The sequence below is a fragment of the Oncorhynchus kisutch genome, linkage group LG15, assembly GCF_002021735.2.
Source record: "Oncorhynchus kisutch isolate 150728-3 linkage group LG15, Okis_V2, whole genome shotgun sequence".
Lineage (NCBI taxonomy): Eukaryota > Metazoa > Chordata > Actinopteri > Salmoniformes > Salmonidae > Oncorhynchus > Oncorhynchus kisutch.
In genome coordinates this window covers 27,531,929-27,558,754 of record NC_034188.2, presented here as the reverse complement: position 1 = coordinate 27,558,754, position 26,826 = coordinate 27,531,929, and the positions used below count along the sequence as shown (strand labels likewise).

The 26,826-nt window shown below is 49.8% G+C and overlaps 1 protein-coding gene across 1 annotated transcript in view; it reads right to left on the bottom strand.

Annotated features, from left to right (window-relative positions):
• The window catches only part of diaph1 (diaphanous related formin 1), a 190,498-nt gene that overhangs the window by 99,937 nt on the left and 63,735 nt on the right, over nucleotides 1–26,826 (bottom strand). Inside the window, 5 exon segments of the mRNA XM_031789982.1 lie at nucleotides 16,932–16,940; nucleotides 17,200–17,314; nucleotides 25,354–25,485; nucleotides 25,487–25,901; nucleotides 25,903–25,982. Coding sequence (XP_031645842.1) covers nucleotides 16,932–16,940; nucleotides 17,200–17,314; nucleotides 25,354–25,485; nucleotides 25,487–25,901; nucleotides 25,903–25,982 — 751 coding nt within the window.

Below are 26,826 nucleotides of genomic sequence, written 5' to 3'. Positions count from 1 at the left end.
ATGAAGGATAGAGTGGGAGAGAAGAGGGATGGAGAGAATGTGTTGACAGAAGGATAGAGAGGGGGAGAAGAGGGATGGAGAGAATGTGGAGACAGAAGGGTAGAAGAGGGATGGAGAGAATGTGGAGACAAAAGGATAGAGTGGGAGAGAAGAGGGATGGAGAGAATGTGGAGACAGAAGGATAGAGTGGGAGAGAAGAGGGATGGAGAGAATGTGGAGACAGAAGGATAGAGTGGGAGAGAAGAGGGATGGAGAGAATGTGGAGACAGAAGGATAGAGAGGGGGAGAAGAGGACTGGAGAGAATGTGGAGACAGAAGGATAGAGTGGGAGAGAAGAGGGATGGAGAGAATGTGGAGACAGAAGGATAGAGTGGGAGAGAAGAGGGATGGAGAGAATGTGGAGACAGAAGGATAGAGTGGGAGAGAAGAGGGATGGAGAGAATGTGGAGACAGAAGGATAGAGAGGGGGAGAAGAGGACTGGAGAGAATGTGGAGACAGAAGGATAGAGTGGGAGAGAAGAGGGATGGAGAGAATGTGGAGACAGAAGGATAGAGAGAGGGAGAGAAGAGAGAGGGAAGAGTGAAGCGAGTGTGTGAAAGGCTCAGGCAGTCATTGCTTGGTTCTGCCTAATCCCCCTCCTAAAATGCACTCTAGTGAGGTCGAGGGATGTGTGCACACAAACGGATCCCACCGATAAGATTACACTCCAAATTCCTAATTAATCCCTCTAAAACAGGAACAGAGTAGGGCGTGACAACATCACTATACCAGCCCACGCCCCGACAGATACCGTGGCGGTTTAATTGTCACTTTAACTGCATTCCAGTTCAGGTCTCAGTAGCGATTGTGTGTCCTTGGGTCACTTACGTTGGGAAATGGAGCTGACAGAATCAGATCACCCTCATGATCAGATTGTACGCCAGCACAAACCACAGGCCTAAAACTGCCTAGAAATTATCATTAGAGTGGAGCATCCTATGTCTTAACATTACACTTCACACAGTTAAACGGAGACTGGAGGGAATATGTATGAGAGAGAGTGAGCGTCCTGGGTACGACACGCACTCCCTCCCTCTGGCACAGAGAAGTGCAGTGATACAGCACTATATTTGGGCTGCCCTGCTATGGGGATCTAGCAGAACTAATAGTCCATCAGCAGAACTAATATCTACAAGATAACGCCAGCAGCCTTGGGCTTACCAAATTGATAGAAATCCTTCACATTTAATATGGACCAAGTTACATGTTGCCTAGTGGCTATTTCAGGCTCAGACTTCAGGAGTCCAGGGAACCAGTCTTGTACAGCGCATTGGGAAAGTATTCAGACCCCTTGACCTTTTCCACATTGTTACGTTACAGCCTTACTTAATCCTCATCGATCTACACACAATACCCCATAATGACAAAGCAAAAACAGCTTTTTAGATTATTTTGCAAATATATAATTTAAAAAACTGGAAATAACACATTTACATAAGTATTCAGACCCTTTACTCAGTACTTCGTTGAAGCACCTTTGGCAGCGATCACAACCTCAAGTCTTCTTGTGTAAGAGGCTACAAGCTTTGCACACCTGCATTTGGGGAGTTTCTCCCATTATTCTCTGCAGATCCTCTCAAGCTCTGTCAGGTTGGATGGGGAGCGTTGCTGCACAGCTATTTTCAGGTCTCTCCAGAAATGTTCAAGTCCGGGCTCTGACTGGGCCACACAAGGACATTGAGACTTGTCCCGAAGCCACTCCTGTGTTGTCTTGGCTGTGTGCTGAAGATCGTTGTCCTGTTGGAAGGTAAACCTTCACCCCCAGTCTGAGGTCCGGAGGCCACGCTACCATAAAGGCCTGATTGGTGGAGGACTGCAGAGATGGTTGTCCTGTGGCTTGGTTTTTGCTCTGACCCGCACTGTCAACTGTGGGACCTTTTATTAGACAGGAGTGTGCCTTTCCAAATCATGTCCAAACAATTTAATTTACCACAGGTGGACTCCAATCAAGTTGTAGAAACATCTCAAGGATGATCAATGGAAACAGGATGCACCTGAGCTCAATTTCAAGTCTCATAGCAAAGGGTCTGAATACTTATGTGAATACGGTATTTCTAAAATCCTGTTTTCACTTTGTTTTTATGGGTTATTGTGTGTAGATGGCTGAGGATTTTTATTTAATTTAATCCATTTTAGAATAAAGCTGTAACTTAACAAAATGTGGAAAAAGACAAGGGGTCTGAATACTTTCCGAATAACACTGATGTAGCCTATATATAGTGCAATGGGGAAAATATTGAATAAAACTACACCCATAACGTGACGAGCTGGATAAAAACAACTACCACAAATGACTTTCATTTTAGTCAACGAAAATGTGATGAGACGAGTTCCACATGGGAGTAACGGACATTTCATTTGACATTCAGCTCCATTTCATCTGCTTTGCCCAAACATTTCAAGCAATCCTCTCATTGGCAGAATTAAGCTCTTTCAGTTGCGCGATCTGATTGAGCTGATCTGATTGGCTCTCCCAAACAGCTCCCAGGCGGTCTCTTCAGTCACTCGTCAACCTTTTGAACTGATGTGACACCAGGGCAGTTCACTTGTAACAAACTTAAACTATTATTTGACTAAACTAGCTGTGACTAAGGGAGTGAAATCTGTTATGTGGATGACGGGAGTTAAGTTAGAGGTCTGTATGAACTATTTAATGAAACAGAACTACAATAAATATAATAGGACTAAATTTAGTCAGACTAAAACTAGACCAAAATGATCCAGTTTTAGTCCACTAAAATGAGGCATATTAGATGTATTTTAATCATAAAGACTAAAAGTACATCTAAAATATTTCATTAATCAACATTGGGCTACACTGACTATCCAATATCTATATCTACACTGGAACAGAGACAGGGGAGAGGGATGAGGAAGTGGGTAGGAGCAGGGATGAGGAAGTGGGTAGGAGCAGGGATGAGGAAGTGGGTAGGAGCAGGATGAGGAAGTGGGTAGGAGCAGGGATGAGGAAGTGGGTAGGAGCAGGGATGAGGAAGTGGGTAGGAGCAGGGATGCGGAAGTGGGTAGGAGCAGGGATGCGGAAGTGGGTAGGAGCAGGGATGCGGAAGTGGGTAGGAGCAGGGATGCGGAAGTGCGTAGGAGAGGGATGCGGAAGTGTGTAGGAGAGGGATGCGGAAGTGCGTAGGAGTAGGGATGAAGAAGTGGGTAGGAGTAGGGATGGGGAAGTGGGTAGGAGAGGGATGGGGAAGTGGGTAGGAGTAGGGATGGAGAAGTGGGTAGGAGTAGGGATGGGGAAGTGGGTAGGAGAGGGATGGGGAAGTGGGTAGAGGAGAGGGATGAAGAAGTGGGTAGGAGAGGGATGAGGAAGTGGGTAGGAGTAGGGATGGGAAGTGGGTAGGAGTAGGGATGAGGAAGTGGGTAGGAGTAGGGATGGGGAAGTGGGTAGGAGTAGGGATGGGGAAGTGGGTAGGAGTAGGGATGAAGAAGTGGGTAGGAGAAGGATGAAGAAGTGGGTAGGAGAAGGATGAGGAAGTGGGTAGGAGAAGGATGAGGAAGTGGGTAGGAGAGGGATGAGGAAGTGGGTAGGAGCGGGATGAGGAAGTGGGTAGGAGGGGGATGAGGAAGTGGGTAGGAGGGGGATGAGGAAGTGGGTAGGAGGGGGATGAGGAAGTGGGTAGGGGGGGGATGAGGAAGTGGGTAGGAGCAGGGATGAGGAAGTGGGTAGGAGCAGGGATGAGGAAGTGGGTAGGAGCAGGGATGAGGAAGTGGGTAGGAGCAGGGATGAGGAAGTGGGTAGGAGCAGGGATGAGGAAGTGGGTAGGAGCAGGGATGCGGAAGTGGGTAGGAGCAGGGATGCGGAAGTGGGTAGGAGCAGGGATGCGGAAGTGGGTAGGAGCAGGGATGCGGAAGTGCGTAGGAGAGGGATGCGGAAGTGTGTAGGAGAGGGATGCGGAAGTGCGTAGGAGTAGGGATGAAGAAGTGGGTAGGAGTAGGGATGGGGAAGTGGGTAGGAGAGGGATGGGGAAGTGGGTAGGAGTAGGGATGGAGAAGTGGGTAGGAGTAGGGATGGGGAAGTGGGTAGGAGAGGGATGGGGAAGTGGGTAGAGGAGAGGGATGAAGAAGTGGGTAGGAGAGGGATGAGGAAGTGGGTAGGAGTAGGGATGGGAAGTGGGTAGGAGTAGGGATGAGGAAGTGGGTAGGAGTAGGGATGGGGAAGTGGGTAGGAGTAGGGATGGGGAAGTGGGTAGGAGTAGGGATGAAGAAGTGGGGTAGGAGAAGGATGAAGAAGTGGGTAGGAGAAGGATGAGGAAGTGGGTAGGAGAAGGATGAGGAAGTGGGTAGGAGAGGGATGAGGAAGTGGGTAGGAGCGGGATGAGGAAGTGGGTAGGAGGGGGATGAGGAAGTGGGTAGGAGGGGGATGAGGAAGTGGGTAGGAGGGGGATGAGGAAGTGGGTAGGGGGGGGATGAGGAAGTGGGTAGGAGGGGGATGAGGAAGTGGGTAGGAGGGGGATGAGGAAGTGGGTAGGAGGGGGATGAGGAAGTGGGTAGGAGAGGGATGAGGAAGTGGGTAGGAGAGGTGTATCGAGGGGGAAATTAGCAAGCTTTGCTGCTTTCTCCTGAGATGTACTGTAGAGGTTGGTGCTGCTCTAAGTACCATGCAGTATTAACCAGCTATAGTCCCAGGAGAGACTAACAGAACCATGAAGACAGACTGACAGACAGAGGTACAGGGTGTGTATTTGTGGAGAGCGTTGGGCTGGGAGCATTCGCTTCTTCTTTATGACTGTGTCTGCGTCAATCTGCCTCGTTCTCAGGAGAAAGAGAAGAGAGAATAGGAGAGAGTTAGAGATGTGCATCTTTCCTTACAAGCACGATTCGATACACACCTAGATACATGGGCTCTGACAGGATAGAGGAAAGAAACTTTTAGTTTGAAACCATTTGGTGTGATTCGATTTAATTAGTGGAATAAATCAATGCCATTTGGTTTGTTTCGATGCACTAACAATGGTTGCATGAACACATGAATTGACCATTATAACTGAATATCTGATACTGAAGGAACACAGGAGCTGAGTGATGTAGTCTGTGTGCTGAGCCATAGGGCAGACTGAGCATCTAACATGATCAACATAGGGGGAGGGGGATTTATTTGGGCCCCCCACTTTTTACTTTGTCATATAGCAGATTCAAATGTTTTGAGGTAGTAATACCATGTCAGATGTCTCTTTAGAAATGAGCTATGACATAGATAGCCAATTAATATAACACAGCTTTTGATTTCCACCCAGTCTCAAAAGCAAATGGTTTTGACCGTTGGAACGTTATGGAGGAGAGCTCTTCTCCCCCGCGCCAACCAGTGCAGCTCGCAAAAATGATTGCTGTCCTTGTTATGAAATTACACCTTTACCATGTTCATGTGAAAATGACCGAATGCACTGACTGTTTTCGAACCTGCCAATCGAAAAGCCCCAATCAGCTAGTTCGATGTGCAATCAGCAAGATGTTGTGTCCACTCCGGCAGCCTCCTCAGCCCCCCCGGTAAAACATGCATTTGGTAACAACGACACAGTAAATTACACTGGTTGTTCCTCAATTAATAAAGCCTATCATATAATATTTCAAATGAATAAAGCCTATCATTTAAAATGTTGAAATGCATTTAGTAAACATCTGAGTTGTGAAGGTGCTACGGGGTTGTAGTGTAGGGATATTACAACAGGGACAGGGTAGGCCGACCTCTGTCTCACTGTGCGCACAGTATTCTGTAGATCACTGTCATACACAGTTACATGCAGAGAAGTTCAATAGGCTGAAGGAGAGGCAAGACTAATACTAACAGATTCGTGGTGTTTTCATTTGGATCGGTTTGGGCTCCTGCGGACTGACGCACTGGCGTTTGAACCGGGGACCGATGCATGTGTGTAAATCGTTACATCCCTAGAGAGCTTCACAGCAGGCATTTAACACCTCATCTACCTGGCACGGTTTGGCTCTCTGTTGTCTCTTTGGCTCTTCTTCTCTCCCGGTGTTTCAAATAGGCCCTCTAGAACCTACTACAGAACACACACACAGTGAGAGAGAGTGAGCACGACGGCCCATCAAAGTGTGTTAGTGTACTCGAGGGCAACAAGGTCTCAAAGCCGGAAGAACAAACAATTGTACATGGTTCACTGTCATGACAACATACTTCCTGCCAGACAAGTGCAATCATCCTCCCACCCCCCTTTCACTCTCTATCCATCCTCTCCCCCTCATTCTTTCACTCTCTATCCATCCTCTCCCCCTCATTCTTTCACTTGTCTAACCATCCTCACTCCCTCATTCTCTCTCTCTCCATCCTCTCCCCCTCATTCTTCCACTCTCTCTCCATCCTCTCCCCCTCATTCTTTCACTGTCTATCCATCCTCACTCCCTCATTCTCTCTCTCTCCATCCTCTCTCCCTCATTCACTCTCTATCCATCCCTCACATCTTTCTCTACCTAGCTAGGTTGTGAAGAGAGAGCTAGAGATTGCCAATCAGCGGTGTTTAACTGGAACTCACCAAAACCTGACCAAAAGGTATCAACTTTCCCTCAGTAGAAACTTCAACTTACAATTTTTTTTAAACTTTTACATTGTGTTCAAATGTGAACTTTTCCCAGAGTTTTCAACTTAGTTCTCCAAGTAGAGAAAGACAGTCATTACCTATTCACTCTGCTATTGTATAATACTTTTTACCACTCCTGTATCCTAGTATTAAGTCCACACACAGTTAAAAATGAGTTTCCTGAACATTGTCTCATCATCCCTACAGTAATAAAGTAGTTCATGTTTTTTCAGTGCTGTGACTTTCTTCTCCCAGTGCAAAGTTCACCCTCAACTGACTCCTGCTGGATGGAGTGATGAGTGTGTGGGGAATGGAGAGAGAGAGAAAGATGAAGGGAAGCAGGCAGGGAGAGGTCCCATGCATTATTGAACAGACAGAGTGAAGTTTTAGGGATAAATGTAAAAGTGTGGTTAGGGACAACCTTTCCCTCACACCCCCCCCCCCCCCCCCCCTCCCTCCCCCTAGCAGATTATACATCTCTTATTCAAGGAGGAGGTAAAACATTCAAAGCATGGGGGAGAGTGCGGGGGGAGGGAATGAGTGTACCTGAAAATGGACAAGATTAACAAATGTCTTTAGGAACTTTCTCAAGTGCTAATCTAGGAGTGCTACTCGCTGTGGTTAGGACTGAGGGAGAGGAGGGAGGGAGGGACGAGGGGGAGGAAGAGAAAGCACATTTCCATGTGGCGCACCAATGTGGTGAAAAATTAAGGTGCCTGCAGGCGAACCAGAACTCCTCCTCAGGAACACGACACAGACTGATACTGAGTAATGGAGCAGGGCTAGCAAACGTGCCTGAACACACTCCCGCTCTCTCCCTCTCACACACACAGGTTCTGTAGCAGGGCTATAACACACCCTTTATAAAAACACCACAGACTAACATACACACAGAGTCAGAATCTGTTACTTAAAGGTTGCAAATTAAAGTAAAAAACAAGGGCTAGCAAACGTGCGTGACCTAAAACCCAAACCCCTGGAAGTACTATGCCTGGTCTAAATGCCAGGATGAAGACCCTATGCAGGCTAGACCTCACCACAGAGCAGAGCCTCGTGAGGCTCTATCCTCCCACTCTAGGAACTCTAGGCTAGGAACAATGACCTGGAAGGGTTACCGCCAGGGAGAGCGAGGTGATCTTGGACTTTATGACTAACAGGTGTCTTAGTCAGAACTATGCTAGATTTAAGGACTTTTAGATGTAATATGGGAGGTGGTAACAGTATTTCTGCGAAGCCCTGAAGGCTTGGCTGCACCTCAGGAAAAAAAGATAGTAGAATAATCTAACTCCCAACTGGAGAGAGGACGCCTCCTGCTACATCAGCAGCAGTAGGCAACTGTTAAATGACTGGAGCTATTGGCATCAACATAGAACGTCATAAATCCCTTTGCACTCCTCTCCAATCCTGCCTTAGTCCTCGAGCTTTCTCTCCATCTCTCTTTATCCCACTCTCTCCGCCTCTCCCTCGCTTTATGAGGCCCCCTTATACAACCAAGTTAAGAGAAGAGAGGAGGAAGGAAGGAGAGAGGAGAGGGGGGTTAATGCTGCCATCTTATCATCTGTGTCTTTGAAGATGCTCCTTTTCTCAATTGTTTCTATACCCTGCCATCGGTGACATCACAGTCTGTGGCTAGGCGGTGTGCCCGTGTGTGTGTGAGAGAGAGAAAGAGTGTTGCGTGCCTGTGAGTGTGCGGCCGTGTGAGAGAGCAAGTGTGTGTGTGTGTATTTGCTACCGCTTAGGGAGGCCTAGTAATGAGAGAGAATAACAGCAGAGCGCTCCATATGCAGGAGCAGGGTAGGCAGGCCCAATCAGTCTACACTCCTCTGTTGACACACTTTCTTCCCCTCCGCTCTTCCTCCATCTCTCGCTCCCTGTTGATTAAAATGCTTCTAAACATAGACATGGCCCTCCTATGTTCTCTCCCCCTCTCGGCATTAAACCCCCCCCAACCTGTCCCATCCTTAAATAACACACTGAAACTCACTGCACACCAAACGGAGAGAATGTGTCATTAACAGAATGGATGGAATAGCAGAGTAGTTAGAAGAGTTTAGGTGTTGCATATCACTCCCTACATCCCTCTTTTGTTCTCTTTTCAACCCCAGATGTGTAATGCACAGCCCAGTAAAAGACAGAGAAACACAGAGAAACACAGAGAGAGAGAGAGAGAGAGAGAGAGGGAGAGAAACACAGAGAGAGAGAGAGAGAGAGAAACACAGAGAGAGAGAGAGAGAGAGAGAGAGAGAGAGAGAGAGAGAGAGAGAGAGAGAAACACAGAGAGAGAGAAACACAGAGAGAGAGAGAGAAACACAGAGAGAGAGAGAGAGAAACACAGAGAGAGAAACACAGAGAGAGAGAGAGAGAAACACAGAGAGAGAAACAGAGAGAGAGAGAGAAACACAGAGAGAGAGAATCAGAGAGAGAGAGAGAAACACAGAGAGAGAGAGAAACACAGAGAGAGAGAGAGAAACACAGAGAGAGAGAGAGAAACACAGAGAGTGTGCAGCCTGAGGGCCCCTGGCATTCCATCAGTGCTGAGCTCAGCCAACACACCCGTGAGGTCATCACCTTGCCACCCTGAAATCCCTGAGCAGTTTCCTTCCTCTCCGGCTACGGAGTTAGGAAGGACGTCTGTATCTTTGTAGTGACTGGGTGTATTGATACACCATCCAAAGTGTAATTAATATATTCAAGGTCTGCTATTCTTTTATTTAACCAATCTACCAACAGGGGCACTTCCTTGCGAAACTTTGGAAAACCTCCCTGGTCTTTTTGGTTTAATCTGTGTTTGAAATTCACTGCTCGACTGAGGGACCTTACAGATAATTGAATGTGTGGGGTACATAGATGAAGTCATTCAAAAATCTACTTATCATGTGACTTAAGCAAATGTGACTTAAGCAAATGTTTACTCCTGAACTTATTTAGGCTTGTCATAACAAAGGGGATGAAAACTTATTGACTCAAGACATTTCAGTTATTTTTTAATACACACAGCAGCAGTACGCAGACCGAGTTGGACCTATTGAATAGGACAGTGTGTTTAGTCAGATATCAGGAAAGGTTATCCGACATCAAATGGGGCAGCAGTGTCTCAGCCAAACACACGGAGGGACCAAAGGCATGCTAACGAATCACAGACTGACAGCAGACCTTAACCACTCTACAGGTGAATGCTGATGGGACAGCTGACAACCTAGACATTTCAACAACGTGGACAACCTGTGAGCGGGTGTGTGTGTGTGTGTGTGTGTGTGTGGAGGACTAGGTGCACGTGTCTAAGAGTGAGCCAGAACGTGTATTCTGATTGCATCGCAGCTGAAGTTCAGTTAGCTGTAATGATGAATATGGAGAAGCAGGTTCAGGGACACAAGAACAAGGTGACAGGAGAATCTGGACAGGTGAGTGGGTAGTGTGTGTGTCAAACAGTGCTCTGTGCCAGGGGACTAGGTGGCTAGTCAGAGGGCATCTGTAACCCCTCCCCTTTCCTTCTTCCTATCCACCCCATGCCCATCCATTCCCCCTCCCCATCCATTCCTCCTCCTTATGTCCATCCATTCCTCCTCCCCATCCAATCGTCCTCCCGATGCTCATCCATTCCCCCTCCCCATCCATTCCTCCTCCCCATCCATTCCTATTCCCCATGCCCATCCATTCCCCCTCCCCATCCATTCCTCCTCCCATCCATTCTTCTTCCCAATGCCCATCCATGCCTCTTCCCCATGCCCATCCATTCCTCTTCCCCATGCCCATCCATTCCTCTTCCCCCTCCCCATCCATTCCTCTTCCCCCTCCCCATCCATTCCTCCTCCTTATGCCCATCCATTCCCCCTCCCCATCCAATCGTCCTCCCGATGCCCATCCATTCCCCCTCCCCATCCATTCCTCCTCCCGATGCCCATCCATTCCACCTCCCCATCCATTCCTCCTCCCCATCCATTCCTCTTCCCCATGCCCATCCATTCCTCTTCCCATGCCCATCCATTCCTCTTCCCCATGCCCATCCATTCCTCTTCCCCATGCCCATCCATTCCTCTTCCCCATGCCCACCATTCCTCTTTCCCCATGCCCATCCATTTCCTCTTCCCCATGCCCATCCATTCCTCTTCCCCATGCCCATCCATTCCTCTTCCCCATGCCCATCCATTCCTCTTCCCCATGCCCCATCCATTCCTCTTCCTCCCCCTCCCATCCATTCCTCTTCCCCATCCCATCCATTCCTCTTCCCCATGCCCATCCATTCCTCTTCACCCTCCCCATCCATCCTCTTCCCTCCCCATCCATTCCTCTTCCCCTCCCCATCCATTCCTCTTCCCCCTCCCATCCATTCCTCTTCCCGTGCCCATCCATTCCTCTTCCCCCTCCCCATCCATTCCTCTTCCCCCTCCATTCCTCTTCCCCCTCCATTCCTCTTCCCCCTCCCCATCCATTCCTCTTCCCCCTGCCCATCCATTCCTTCTTCCCCCTGCCCATCATTCCTCTTCCCCATGCCCATCCTTCCTCTTCCCCATGCCCATCCATTCCTCTTTCCCCATGCCCATCCATTCCTCTTCCCCATGCCCATCCATTCCTCTTCCCCATGCCCATCCATTCCTCCTCCCCATGCCCATCCATTCCTCCTCCCCATGCCCATCCATTCCTCTTCCCCATTCCCATCCATTCCTCTTCCCCATGCCCATCCATTCTTCTTCCCCATCTATTCCTCTTCCCCATCCATTCCTCTTCCCCATCCATTCCTCTTCCCCCTCCATACCTCTCCCCCCCTCCATTCCTCCTCCCATGCCCATCCATTCCTCTTCTCCCTCCCCATCCATTCCCCCTACCCCATCCATTCCCCCTCCCCTTCCATTCCTCCTCCCCATCCATTCCTCCTCCCATCCATTCCTCCTCCCCATCCATTCCTCCTCCCCATCCATTCCTCTTATCCATGTCCATCCATTCCTCTTCCCCATGTCCATCCATTCCTCTTCCCCATGCCCATCCATTCCTCTTCCCCATGCCCATCCATTCCTCCTCCCCATGCCCATCCATTCCTCCTCCCCATGCCCATCCATTCCTCTTCCCCCTCCCCATCCATTCCTCTTCCCCCTCCCCATCCATTCCTCTTCCCCCTCCCCATCCATTCCTCTTCCCCCTCCCCATCCATTCCTCTTCCCCCTCCCCATCCATTCCTCTTCCCCCTCACCATCCATTCCTCTTCCCCCTCCCCATCCATTCCTCTTCCCCCTCCCCATCCATTCCTCTTCCCCGTGCCCATCCATTCCTCTTCCCCGTGCCCATCCATTCCTCTTCCCCGTGCCCATCCATTCCTCTTCCCCGTGCCCATCCATTCCTCTTCCCCATCCCCATCCATTCCTCTTCCCCATCCCCATCCATTCCTCTTCCCCATCCATTCCTCTTCCCCCTCCCCATCCATTCCTCTTCCCCATGCCCATCCATTCCTCTTCCCCATGCCCATCCATTCCTCTTCCCCCCTCCCCATCCATTCCTCTTCCCCCTCCCCATCCATTCCTCTTCCCCCTCCCCATCCTATCCTCTTCCCCTCCCCATCCATATCCTCTTCCCCCTGCCCATCCATTCCTCTTCCCCCTGCCATCCATTCCTCTTCCCCCCTGCCCATCCATTCCTCTTCCCCATGCCCATCCATTCCTCTTCCCCATGCCCTCCATTCCTCTTCCCATGCCCATCCATTCCTCCTCCCCATGCCCATCCATTCCTCTTCCCCCCTCCCCATCCATTCCTCTTCCCCATGCCCATCCATTCCTCTTCCCCCCTCCCCATCCATTCCTCTTCCCCCTCCATTCCTCTTCCCCCCTCCCCATCCATTCCTCTTCCCCGTGCCCATCCATTCCTCTTCCCCCTCCCCATCTATTCCTCTTCCCCCCTCCCCATCCATTCCTCTTCCCCCTCCCATCCATTCCTCTTCCCCCTCCCCATCCATTCCTCTTCCCCATCCATTCCTCTTCCCCCCTCCATTCCTCTTCCCCCTCCCCATCCATCTCATTCCCTCCCTCCATTCCTCTTCCCCCTCCATTCCTCTTCCCCCTCCCCATCCATTCCTCTTCCCCCTGCCCATCCATTCCTCTTCCCCCTGCCCATCCATTCCTCTCCCCTGCCCATCCATTCCTCTTCCCCCTGCCCATCCATCCTCTTCCCCCTGCCCATCCATTCCTCTTCCCCCTGCCCATCCATTCCTCTTCCCCTGCCCATCCATTCCTCTTCCCCATGCCCATCCATTCCTCTTCCCCATGCCCATCCATTCCTCTTCCCCATGCCCATCCATTCCTCTTCCCCATGCCCATCCATTCCTCTTCCCCATGCCCATCCATTCCTCCTCCCCATGCCCATCCATTCCTCTTCCCCATGCCCATCCATTCCTCTTCCCCATGCCCATCCATTCCTCTTCCCCATGCCCATCCATTCTTCTTCCCCATCTATTCCTCTTCCCCATCCATTCCTCTTCCCCCTCCATACCTCTCCCCCCTCCATTCCTCCTCCCCATGCCCATCCATTCCTCTTCTCCCCTCCCCATCCATTCCCCCTACCCCATCCATTCCCCCTTCCATTCCTCCTCCCCATCCATTCCTCCTCCCCATGCCCATCCATTCCTCCTCCCCATGCCCATCCATTCCTCTTCCCCATGCCCATGCCATTCCTCTTCCCCATCCATTCCTCTTCCCCATGCCCATCCATTCCTCTTCCCCATGCCCATCCATTCCTCTTCCCCATGCCCATCCATTCCTCCTCCCCATGCCCAATCCATTCCCCCTCCCCTTCCATCCATTCCTACTCCCCATGCCCATCCATTCCTCCTCCCCATGCCCATCCATTCCTCTTCCCCCCTCCCCATCCATTCTCTTCCCCCTCCCCATCCATTCCTCTTCCCCCTCCCCATCCATCCTTTCCCCCTCCCCATCCATTCCTCTTCCCCCTCCCCCATCCATTCCTCTTCCCGCCTCCCATCCATTCCTCTTCCCCCTCCATTCCCTCCATTCCTTTCCCTGCCATCCATTCCTCTTCCTCCCCCCATGCCCATCCATTCCTCTTCCCCCTCCCATCCATTCCTCTTCCCCTCCCATCCATCCTCTTCCCCCTCCCCATCCATTCCTCTTCCCCCTCCCCATCCATTCCTCTTCCCCCTCCCATCCATTCCTCTTCCCCCTCCCCATCCATCCTCTTCCCCATGCCCATCCATTCCTCTTCCCATGCCCATCCATTCCTCCCTCCCCATGCCATCCATTCCCTCCATGCCCATACACATCTTCCCCCTCCCCATCCATTCCTCTTCCCATGCCCATCCATTCCTCTCCCCCTCCCCATCCATTCCTCTTCCCCCTCCATTCCTCTTCCCCTCCCCATCCAGTTCCTCTTCCCGTGCCCATCCATTCCTCTTCCCCTCCCCCATCTATTCCTCTTCCCCTCCCCATCCATTCCTCTTCCCTCCCCATCCATTCCTCTTCCCCCTCCCATCCATATTCCTCTTCCCCCTCCCCATCCATTCCTCTTCCCCCTCCATTCCTCTTCCCCCTCCCATCCATTCCTCTTCCCCCTCCATTCCTCTTCCCCCTCCCCATCCATTCCTCTTCCCCCTCCCCATCCATTCCTCTTCCCCCTGCCCATCCATTCCCTCTTCCCCCTGCCCATCCATTCCTCTTCCCCCTGCCCATCCATTCCTCTTCCCCCTGCCCATCCATTCCTCTTCCCCCTGCCCATCCATTCCTCTTCCCCCTGCCCATCCATTCCTCTTCCCCATGCCCATCCATTCCTCTTCCCCATGCCCATCCATTCCTCTTCCCCATGCCCATCCATTCCTCTTCCCCATGCCCATCCATTCCTCTTCCCCATGCCCATCCATTCCTCTTCCCCATGCCCATCCATTCCTCCTCCCCATGCCCATCCATTCTCTTCCCCATGCCCATCCATTCCTCTTCCCCATGCCCATCCATTCTTCTTCCCCATCTATTTCTCTTCCCCATCCATTCCTCTTCCCCCTCCATACCTCTCCCCCCTCCATTCCTCCTCCCCATGCCCATCCATTCCTCTTCTCCCTCCCCATCCATTCCCCCTACCCCATCCATTCCCCCTTCCATTCCTCCTCCCCATCCATTCCTCCTCCCCATGCCCATCCATTCCTCCTCCCCATGCCCATCCATTCCTCTTCCCCCATGCCCATCCATTCCTCTTCCCCATCCATTCCTCTTCCCCATGCCCATCCATTCCTCTTCCCCATGCCCATCCATTCCTCTTCCCCATGCCCATCCATTCCTCCTCCCCATGCCCATCCATTCCCCCTCCCCTTCCATCCATTCCTACTCCCCATGCCCATCCATTCCTCCTCCCCATGCCCATCCATTCCTCTTCCCCCTCCCCATCCATTCCTCTTCCCCTCCCCATCCATTCCTCTTCCCCCTCCCCATCCATTCCTCTTCCCCCTCCCCATCCATTCCTCTTCCCCCTCCCCATCCATTCCTCTTCCCCCTCCCATCCATTCCTCTTCCCCCTCCCCATCCATTCCTCTTCCCCCTCCATTCCTCTTCCCCCTCCCCATCCATTCCTCTTCCCCCTCCCCATCCATTCCTCTTCCCCCTCCCCATCCATTCCTCTTCCCCCTCCCCATCCATTCCTCTTCCCCCTCCCCATCCATTCCTCTTCCCCCTCCCCATCCATTCCTCTTCCCCATGCCCATCCATTCCTCTTCCCCCTCCCCATCCATTCCTCTTCCCCCTCCCCATCCATTCCTCTTCCCCCTCCATTCCTCTTCCCCCTCCATTCCTCTTCCCCTCCATTCCTCTTCCCCCTCCCCATCCATTCCTCTTCCCGCTCCCCATCCATTCCTCTTCCCGCTCCCCATCCATTCCTCTTCCCGCTCCCCATCCATTCCTCTTCCCCCTCCCCATCCATTCCTCTTCCCCATCCCCATCCATTCCTCTTCCCCCTCCATTCCTCTTCCCCCTCCATTCCTCTTCCCCCTCCATTCCTCTTCCCCCTCCCCCTCCATTCCCCCTCCCCATCCATTCCTCTTCCCCCTGCCCATCCATTCCTCTTCCCCCTGCCCATCCATTCCTCTTCCCCCTGCCCATCCATTCCTCTTCCCCCTGCCCATCCATTCCTCTTCCCCATGCCCATCCATTCCTCTTCCCCATGCCCATCCATTCCTCTTCCCCATGCCCATCCATTCCTCTTCCCCCTCCATTCCTCTTCCCCCTCCCCCTCCATTCCCCCTCCCCATCCATTCCTCTTCCCCCTGCCCATCCATTCCTCTTCCCCCTGCCCATCCATTCCTCTTCCCCCTGCCCATCCATTCCTCTTCCCCCTGCCCATCCATTCCTCTTCCCCATGCCCATCCATTCCTCTTCCCCATGCCCATCCATTCCTCTTCCCCATGCCCATCCATTCCTCTTCCCCATGCCCATCCATTCCTCTTCCCCATGCCCATCCATTCCTCCTCCCCATGCCCATCCATTCCTCCTCCCCATGCCCATCCATTCCTCCTCCCCATGCCCATCCATTCCTCTTCCCCATGCCCATCCATTCCTCTTCCCCATGCCCATCCATTCCTCTTCCCCATGCCCATCCATTCTTCTTCCCCATCTATTCCTCTTCCCCATCCATTCCTCTTCCCCCTCCATTCCTCTTCCCCCTCCATACCTCTCCCCCCTCCATTCCTCCTCCCCATGCCCATCCATTCCTCTTCTCCCTCCCCATCCATTCCCCCTACCCCATCCATTCCCCCTTCCATTCCTCCTCCCCCATCCATTCCTCCTCCCCATCCATTCCTCCTCCCCATCCATTCCTCCTCCCCATCCCCATCCATTCCTCCTCCCCATCCATTCCTCCTCCCCATGCCCATCCATTCCTCCTCCCCATGCCCATCCATTCCTCCTCCCCATGCCCATCCATTCCTCTTCTCCATGCCCATCCATTCCTCTTCCCCATGCCCATCCATTCCTCCTCCCCATCCATTCCTCTTCCCCATGCCCATCCATTCCTCTTCCCCATGCCCATCCATTCCTCTTCCCCATGCCCATCCATTCCTCTTCCCCATGCCCATCCATTCCTCTTCTCCATGCCCATCCATTCCTCCTCCCCATCCATTCCTCCTCCCCATCCATTCCTCCTCCCCATGCCCATCCATTCCCCCTCCCCTTCCATCCATTCCTACTCCCCATGCCCATCCATTCCTCCTCCCCATGCCCATCCATTCCTCCTCCCCATCCATTCCTCTAATCCCAATCCATTTAACCCAGTTAAATGTATCCTCTGTCTCTCAGAATGAGACAACAAGGCCAAAACAACTCACACACCAGCCCTTGTACCCAACATCATTTGTGTGTTCTTACCTTTGGAGGCTGTGGATGGATGGAATGGACATAGAGAGAGAAAGAGAAAGGGAGATGGAGCAGGAGACAAATCCATCATCATTAGTAAGTCAACTTTACTTTACACATGCATGGGGTGACACACATCCCTGCATAAACACATGTGCACGGGGTAACACACATGCCTGCATAAACACACGTACACGGGGTAACACACATGCCTGCATAAACACACGTACGGGGTGACACACATGCCTGCATAAACACACGTGCACGGGGGGACACTCACTCTTGGTCTGGGAGGAGAAGGCCAAGGTGAGTTTGGCGAAGAGCTCGTTGTTCTCATAGCGATCCTCTTTGGTCTTAGTCCAGAAACTGTTTTCAGACAGATCCTCATATCCAATCTGTTACACAGAGAGAGAGAGAGAGGAGAGAGAGAGATAAATGCCTCACGAATCATTTCAACAACCACCCTATGCTATTTAGCAAAAAAAAACATTCATCTATAAATCGAGCAATTAAGTGGGAGAAGGAGAGAGAAAGAGCAGGAGGACCAGGGCGCTGAAAGAGAGGATGGAGAGAGAGACGGAGGAGGAGAGAAGGACAGAGAAAGAGCAGGAGGACCAGGGCGCTGAAAGAGAGGATGGAGAGAGAGACGGAGGAGGAGAGAAGGACAGAGAAAGAGCAGGAGGACCAGGGCACTGAAAGAGGATGGAGAGACACACAGAGGAGGAGAGGAGCAAGCTAGTCATTTCCCTACTCCTCATTCTCCTTCAGAGAGAGAGCGAGGATTCCATTCCCTTTATCCTCCTCCTCTCACCCTTAATCCTCCCCTCCCTTCATCCTCCTCTCTTTTTTCTAGCTATATTGCTCATTTTCTTCTTTCTCTCTTCCAACAATCACCACCTCATAATAAACTGCCTTCAGAGAGAGAGAACCAGAGAGACAGAGCGAGAACCAGAGAGAGAGAGAGATACAGAGCGAGAGAGAGATACAGAGAGAGCGACAGCGAGAAAGACACAGAAAGAGACACAGCGAGAGAGAGACACAGCGAGACAAAGAGAGACAAAGAGAGACACAGAGAGCGAAAGACACACAGAGAGCGAAAGAGACACAGAGAGCGAAAGAGACACAGAGAGCGAAAGAGACACAGAGAGCGAGGTAAAACATACAACATTATAAAATCCATGAACACAAACAACAAGTGTACGGTTAAAATAGGCAAAAAACACAAATGTCTTCCCACAAGGCCATGGGGTGAGACAGGGATGCAGCTTAAGCCCCACCCTCTTCAACATATATATCAACGAGTTGGCGCGGGCACTAGAAAAGTCTGCAGCACCCGGCCTCACCCTACTAGAATCTGAAGTCAAATGTCTACTGCTGATGATCTGGTGCTTCTGTCCACAACCAAGGAGGGCCTACAGCAGCACCTAGATGTCAACTAATTAACAAAAAAAACAGAGCAAACTAGACTGCTATTTGGCCCTAAACAGAGAGGTCACAGTGGCAGAATACCTGACCACTGTGACTGACCTAAACTTAAGGAAAGCTTTGACTACGTACAGACTCAGTGATGTCATGAAGTTGCCCTCTTTGGACACCGCGAGCACCACCTACCTCGGCACCATCTCTCTCCGTCTCATACACCCAGGTTGCTGTGGTCAGAGAGGTCAAAAATTCCTGGATGAGATTATCTCCTCATTGCCACAGTATAGAGAGAGAGAGAGTGAGTTTCAGAGAGAACAAAGGAATTTCTTCCACCTCACAGAACTGGAGAACCGAATTACATTTATGTTCTGGAGAAGGTATAAAAGATTGGTGAAGAATCCAGCTACAAACTGATTCGTTTTGTACAATTTGGTGAAACTCATGGGAGACAATACGGCCACATTACCATAACGCTGTTAACACAATAGCCTCAGTTATGAGGTTTACATCTAATCGTTGTATAAGATGAATGAGTGAGGATGATAGTGTTTGTGAAATTGTGTAATGTGATTTTGGACTGTTTAATGAAGGAAACTCCAATTCCCTTTGGAGTTTAACTAAATCAGGGGACCGCCCATGAGCACAGTTATGGTCTGGCGTCATCGCAATTGTAAATGAGAACTTGTTCTCAACTTGCCTACCCGGTTAAATAAAGGTGAAATAAATAAATGGGACAGGCCCTTTTCTGCTCTTTCGAATAAAGCACCCACCTAGGTTTTCTATCACCAGACCAGTTTACCTCGATACCGAGAGGGCCAAGGTTTGAGAGGAGACCGAGCTTACCTCAATTACGACATGGCTAAAGGTTGCAGACGAGCTAACCACGAGAGGGCCAAGGTCTGAGAGGATCCCGAGCTTACCTCAATTACGAGATGGCTAAAGGTTGCAGATGAGCTAACCACGAGAAGGCCAAGGTTTGAGTTGATGGCTGAATCTTTTAACCATACCACGTGGTTAAACTCTTAGACTATTGATACCGACAGAATAAGAACAAGTCTTTGATATTAATTTCTAGTCTGCAGCTAGGAATTCGGTATCATTGAACGCGAAGACCGACAACCTCCGAAACATCTAACCTATGACGACATGAATGAATGTCACTCTGAACTATCCTTTCTAACCACGACAGAGAGAGCGAGAGAGAGGACAAACTCTCCAACAGAAACAAACTTTTCAACAGAGACACACTGAGCGTAAATATATATTGATTGCAATTATTCCCGAATGAGTGGGTGTTCATGTGCAAAGGATTAGCATTTCAATTGTTAGAATTATCAACTCTGTAGTGACTTCTCAGCTGACCCCCACTCCCCTTTTGTCTAACAAGCCGCCATGCCGGTTTAGCCCACTAGGGCACACCCGCTATCATTTATTTGTAACCATATCTACTGTTTGTTATGCATTTCTGTGAATTAGTTAGTAAATAAATGATTTTAAGACAATTGACCGTATGGATGACTCTTAGTGAAGACTGGGTTCGTGCAGACGTTTGGAATGAGACTAACTTAGGGGCGGCAGGGTAGCCTAGTGGTTAGAGCGTTGGACTAGTAATCGAAAGGTTGCAAGTTCGAATCCCCAAGCTGACAAGGTACAAATCTGTCGTTCTGCCCCTGAACAGGCAGTTAACCCACTGTTCCTAGGCCTTCATTGAAAATAAGAATTTGTTCTTAACTGACTTGCCTAGTTAAATAAAGGTATAAAAGGTTTTTTTTTTACATAAAAAAAAAAACCACATCGGCAAATCGGCGCCCAAAAATACCCTAATTAATCGGTCGACCTCTAGCAACAGGTCACAAATCTTGTCAGCTAAGAACACATTCTTATTTTCAATGACGGCCTAGGAACGGTGGGTTAACTGCCTCGTTCAGGGGCAGAACGACAGATTTTCACCTTGTCGGCTCGGGGGATCCAATCTTGCAACCCTGCAGTTAACTAGTCCAACGCAATAACGACCTGCCTCTCTCTCATTGCACTCCACGAGGAGACTGACTGCCTGTTACGCGAATGCAGTAAGCCAAGGTAAGTTGTTAGCTAGCATTAAACTTATCTCATAAAAAACAATCAATCATAATCACTAGTTAACTACACATGGTTGATGATATTACTAGATATTATCTAGCGTGTCCTGCGTTGCATATAATCTGACTGAGCATACAAGCATACAAGTATCTAAGTATCTGACTGAGCGGTGGTAGGCAGAAGCAGGCGCGTAAACATTCATTCAAACAGCACTTTTGTGCGTTTTGCCAGCAGCTCTTCGTTGTGCCTCAAGCATTGCACTGTTTATGACTTCAAACCTATCAACTCCCGAGATGAGGCTGGTGTAACCGAAGTGAAATGGCTAGCTAGTTAGCATGCGCTAATAGCGTTTCAAACTTCACTCGCTCTGAGCCTTGGGGTGGTTGTTTCCCTTGCTCTGCATGGGTAACGCTGCTTGGATGGTGGCTGTTGTCGTTGTGTTGCTGGTTCGAGCCTAGGGAGAACCGAGGAGAGGGACGGAAGCTATACTGTTACACTGGCAATACTAAAGTGCCTATAAGAACATCCAATAGTCAAAGGTATATGAAATACAAATGGTACAGAGGGAAATAGTCCTATAATTCCTATAATAACTACAACCTAAAACTTCTTACCTGGGAACCACCAGCTTTCATATGTTTTCATGTTCTGAGCAAGGAACTGAAATGTTTGCTTTCTTACATAGCACATACTGTACTTTTACTTTCTTCTCAAACAATTTGTTTTTGCATTATTTAAACCAAATTGAACACGTTTCATTATTTACTTGAGGCTAAATTGATTTTATTGATGTATTATATTAAGTTAAAATAAGTGTTCATTCAGTATTGTTGTAATTGTCATAATAACAAATACATTTATATTTTTTTAATCGTCTGATTAATTTGTATCGGCTTTTTTGGTCCTCCAATAATTGGTATTGGCGTTGAAAAATCAGTCTCTATGGGGGTGCCACAGGGTTCAATCCTCGGGCCGACTCTTTTCTCTGTATATATCAATGATGTTGCTCTTGCTGCGGGCGATTCCCTGATCCACCTCTACGCAGACGACACCATTCTATATACTTCCGGCCCGTCCTTGGACACTGTGCTATCTAACCTCCAAACGAGCTTCAATGCCATACAACACTCCTTCCGTGGCCTCCAACTGCTCTTAAACGCTAGTAAAACCAAATGCATGCTTTTCAACCGTTCGCTGCCTGCACCCGCACGCCTGACCAGCATCACCACCCTGGATGGTTCCGACCATCCCTGGATGGTTCCGATATGTGGACATCTATAAGTACCTAGGTGTCTGGCTAGACTGTAAACTCTCCTTCCAGACTCATATCAAACATCTCCAATCGAAAATCAAATCAAGAGTCGGCTTTCTATTCCGCAACAAAGCCTCCTTCACTCACGCCGCCAAACTTACCCTAGTAAAACTGACTATCCTACCGATCCTCGACTTCGGCGATGTCATCTACAAAATTGCTTCCAACACTCTACTCAGCAAACTGGATGCAGTTTATCACAGTGCCATCCGTTTTGTCACTAAAGCACCTTATACCACCCACCACTGCGACTTGTATGCTCTAGTCGGCTGGCCCTCGCTACATATTCGTCGCCAGACCCACTGGCTCCAGGTCATCTACAAGTCCATGCTAGGTAAAGCTCCGCCTTATCTCAGTTCACTGGTCACGATGGCAACACCCATCCGTAGCACGCGCTCCAGCAGGTGTATCTCACTGATCATCCCTAAAGCCAACACCTCATTTGGCAGCCTTTCGTTCCAGTTCTCTGCTGCCTGTGACTGGAACGAATTGCAAAAATCGCTGAAGTTGGAGACTTATCTCCCTCACCAACTTCAAACATCTGCTATCTGACCAGCTAACCGATCGCTGCAGCTGTACAGTCTATCGGTAAATAGCCCATCCATTTTTACCTACCTCATCCCCATACTGTTTTTATTTATTTACTTTTCTGCTCTTTTGCACACCAATATCTCTACCGGTACATGACCATCTGATCATTTATCACTCCAGTGTTAATCTGCAAAATTGTAATTATTCGCCTACCTCCTCATGCCTTTTGCACACAATGTATATAGACTCCCCCTTTGTTTTCTACTGTGTTATTGACTTGTTAATTGTTTACTCGATGTGTAACTCTGTGTTGTCTGTTCACACTGCTATGCTTTATCTTGGCCAGGTCGCAGTTGCAAATGAGAACTTGTTCTCAACTAGCCTACCTGGTTAAATAAAGGTGAAATAAAAAAATTATAATAATCAGTTGACCTGTTGCTACAAGAAAAGGCCAACCAGTGAAGAACAAACACCCTTGTAAATACAACCCATGCCAATTTATTTTCCCTTTTGTACATCGTTACAAACACTATATATAAATATGACATTTGTAATGTCTTCATTCTTTTGAAACTTCTGTATGTGTAATGTTTACTGTTCGTTTTTATTGTTTATTTCACTTTTGTATATTATCTACTTCACTTGCTTTGGGAATGTTCACATATGTTCCACATGCCAATAAAGCCCCTTGAATTGAAATGAGACAGACAGAAAGACACAGAGAGAGAGAAAATAGAGAAGAACAACGAGACCAAGACTGAGAAAACAAACAATCTATGAAGAGAGACAGAGAGACGCCGGCCGAGAGAGAGACGCCGGCCGAGAGAGAGACAGAAAGAGATAAAATGGAGAGAAAGATCAGGGAGGCTGGCCAGGAGACGTGTGCAGCCATTCCTTCAGTGCTGAGCTCAGCCAACGCACCCGTGAGGTCATCACCTTGCCACCCTGCCTGCAGCATCAAGCGGTGTGTGTGTGTGGACAGCAGAGAAGGAAAAGGGTCAGGGGCCAGAGTGGGCTGACGGTGGCATTGTTTCACTGGGCCGAGTAACGAGGGATAGGAGGAGGAGGAAAAGGAGAAGAAGTGCAGATGGCGCTGCTGCAGTGCCCCAGAAGCGAGGGATGAGGGGTGTGATGGGGGGGTCATTTGTGAGGTTGTTGTTATTGGCCTTGAGCAGTATTGGAGTGGAGTGATGGGTAGAGGTGAGAGGTCAACCTGCAGTGCATACAGAAAGTATTCACACCCCTTAACTTATTCCACAATTTGCTGTGATACAGCCTGAATTCAAAATGGATGAAATAAATGTTCTCTCTCACCCATCTACTCACAATAACCCATAATGACAAAGTGAAAACATGTTTTTAGAAATGTACTAAATCTATTGAAAATGAAATAGACATCTAATTTACATAAGTATTCACAGCCCTGAGTCAATACGTTGTAGAAGCACCTTTCTTAGGGATTACAGCTGTTAGCCTTCTGGGTAAATCTCTAAGAACCTTCCACATCTGGATTGTGTAACATTTATCAAACTGGTTGTTGATCATTCCTCGACAACCATCAGGTCTTGCCATAGGTTTTCAAGCAGATTTGAATCAAAACTTAAATATGTAACAACTTCTTGGAAAGCAACTCCAGTGTAGATTATGTTTTGGGTTATTGTCCTGGTGTAAGGTGAATTTATTTCCCAGTGTCTGGTGGGAAATAGACAACCAGGTTTTCCTCTAGGATTTTGCCTATGCTTAGCTCCATTCTGTTTCTTTTTATCCTGAAAAACTCCGCAGTCCTTACCGATTACAAGCATACCCTTAACATGATGCAGCCACTAGTATATCCTTGAAAATATGGAGTGGTACTCCATATAATGTGGGGCGGCAGGGTAGCCTAGTGGTTAGAGCGTTGGACTAGTAACCGGAAGGTTGCAAGTTCAAATCCCCAAGCTGACAAGGTACAAATCTGTCGTTCAGCCCCTGAACAAGCAGTTAACCCACTGTTCCTAGGCCTTCATTGAAAATAAGAATTTTTGTGAATTGCTTTTCCACTTTTGCCACTATTATTGTAGTGCCTTGTTGCAAACAGGATGCAAATTATAGAATAATTATATTCTGTAGAGGCTTCCTTTTCACTCAGTCAATTAGGTTAGTATTGTGGAGTAACTACAATGTTGTTGATCCATCCTCAGTTCTCCTATCCATATATTTATATGAATATATTCTTATTCCATCCCTTAGATGTGTGTATTAGTTAGTTGTTGTGGAATTGTTAGATTACTTGTTAGATATTACTGCACGGTCGGAACAAGAAACACAAGCATTTCGCTACACTCGCATTAACATCTGCTAACCATGTGTATGTGACCAATGATTTAATCACAGCCATTCAGCTCTGAGAGAGAAACTTCACATATATGTGACCCTTTCATTACCCAAGATGCTTCTGGGAGGATATGTGGGGGTGAGGAAGGGGGAAAGAATGTGATACAGGGGCTGGAGAAATAAAATGCTAATTTAAATGACAAAAGAATGCTGTCCTTTCTTGAAGCTATTTAATTATCTTTCACCAGCACAGTTAAAAGAAGCATCTTATTAAAAAGACATTTCTGTAACATCCTCGTCAAAGGGCTCTCACCAACCCGCCGAACGAACAGAGAACAGAGATTTGGGGAGAGCGAGGGAGAACTGAACTCTGCTGAAGCTATTAAACAGTAGCTTTAGGCTAAAGAGAGACAGGGCCATTCTGATGTTTTAACCATCGCAAATGAGAGAGAGGAGGAGAACATGGAACAGAGACACTCCAGTCCACACACACACACGAAAGAACAGAGGCAGACATTCACATACACTCACGGGCTTAGTATTCACACACACACACACACACACACACACACACACACACACACACACACACACACACACAGTCAAGAGCTTTGCAGTTGTTATTCCAGACTCTAATTGGGCACACTAATAAAGGACAGAACACACACACACACACACCAACTTTAGTGCAGTTTTAGAAGAGACACTGACAATCACATCTTTCCTCCAAGTTCCTCACCATCTAACATATGCACAACCACACACACCCATCCTCACCTTGCTCCAGTTGGCTCTCTTCAGCTGCACCTCAGGCTTGTACTCCTTCTTGGGTGCCAGGCCGAAGGGCAGAGGGGGTGGCACAGAGGCGCCCCAGCCCCCCATTCCAGGTGGTGGCGGGGGCATACCGGCCATCCTGTGGAGGAGGGGGCGGCGGGGGCATACCGGCCATCCCAGGGAGAGGAGGGGGCGGCGGGGGCATACCGGCCATCCCAGGGAGAGGAGGGGGCGGCGGGGGCATACCGGCCATCCCAGGGAGAGGAGGGGGCGGCGGGGGCATACCGGCCATCCCAGGGAGAGGAGGGGGTGGCGGGGGGCATACCGGCCATCCCAGGGAGAGGAGGGGTGGCGGGGGCATACCGGCCATCCCAGGGAGAGGAGGGGGTGGAGGGGGACCGGGGATACCTGGTAAGGGCGGGGGAGGTGGGGGACTGGGCATACCCAGGAGGGGAGGAGGTAGGCCTGCTTGGCTGGGTAGGGGTGGAGGGGGAGGGGGCATGCCGGTTTGTCCCGGGAGGGGAGGTGCGAGACCACCCTTGGCCTGGTAGAGGAGGAGCAGGACCACTTGGGACATGGACGATGACCACTCTAGCCTTGGCCTCCTTCAGATCCTTATTGAGCTTCTCTATCTGAGATGGGCGGAGAGAGCAGAGCGGGAGAGAGACGGGCGGAGAGAGACGGGCGGAGAGAGCGAGCGAGAGACCGGGCGGAGAGAGCGAGCGAGAGACGGGCGGAGAGAGCGAGCGAGAGACGGGCGGAGAGAGCGAGCGAGAGACGGGCGGAGAGAGCGACAGGCGGAGAGAGCGAGACGTGGAGAGAGCGAGCGAGACGTGGAGAGAGAGAGCGAGCGAGCGAGCCGGGGAGAGAGAGAGCGAGCGAGGGAGCCGGAGAGAGAGAGCGCGAGCCGGGGAGAGAGAGAGCGCGAGAGAGAGCGAGCGAGAGAGCGAGCCGTGGAGAGAGAGAGCGAGCGAGCCGTGGAGAGAGAGAGAGAGAGCGCGAGCCGTGGAGAGAGAGCGAGAGACAGATGGGGAGAGAGCGAGAGAAAGATGGGGAGAGAGCGAGAGAAAGATGGGGAGAGAGCGAGAGAAAGATGGAGAGAGCGAGAGAAAGATGGGGAGAGAGCGAGAGAAAGATGGAGAGAGAGAGCGAGAGAAAGATGGAGAGAGAGCGAGAGAAATATGGGGAGAGAGCGAGAGAAAGATGGGGAGAGAGCGAGAGAAAGATGGGGAGAGAGCGAGAGAAAGATGGGGAGAGAGCGAGAGAAAGATGGGGAGAGAGCGAGAGAAAGATGGGGAGAGAGCGAGAGAAAGATGGGGAGAGAGCGAGAGAAAGATGGGGAGAGAGCGAGAGAAAGATGGGGAGAGAGCGAGAGAAAGATGGGGAGAGAGCGAGAGAAAGATGGGGAGAGAGCGAGAGAAAGATGGGGAGAGAGCGAGAGAAAGATGGGGAGAGAGCGAGAGAAAGATGGGGAGA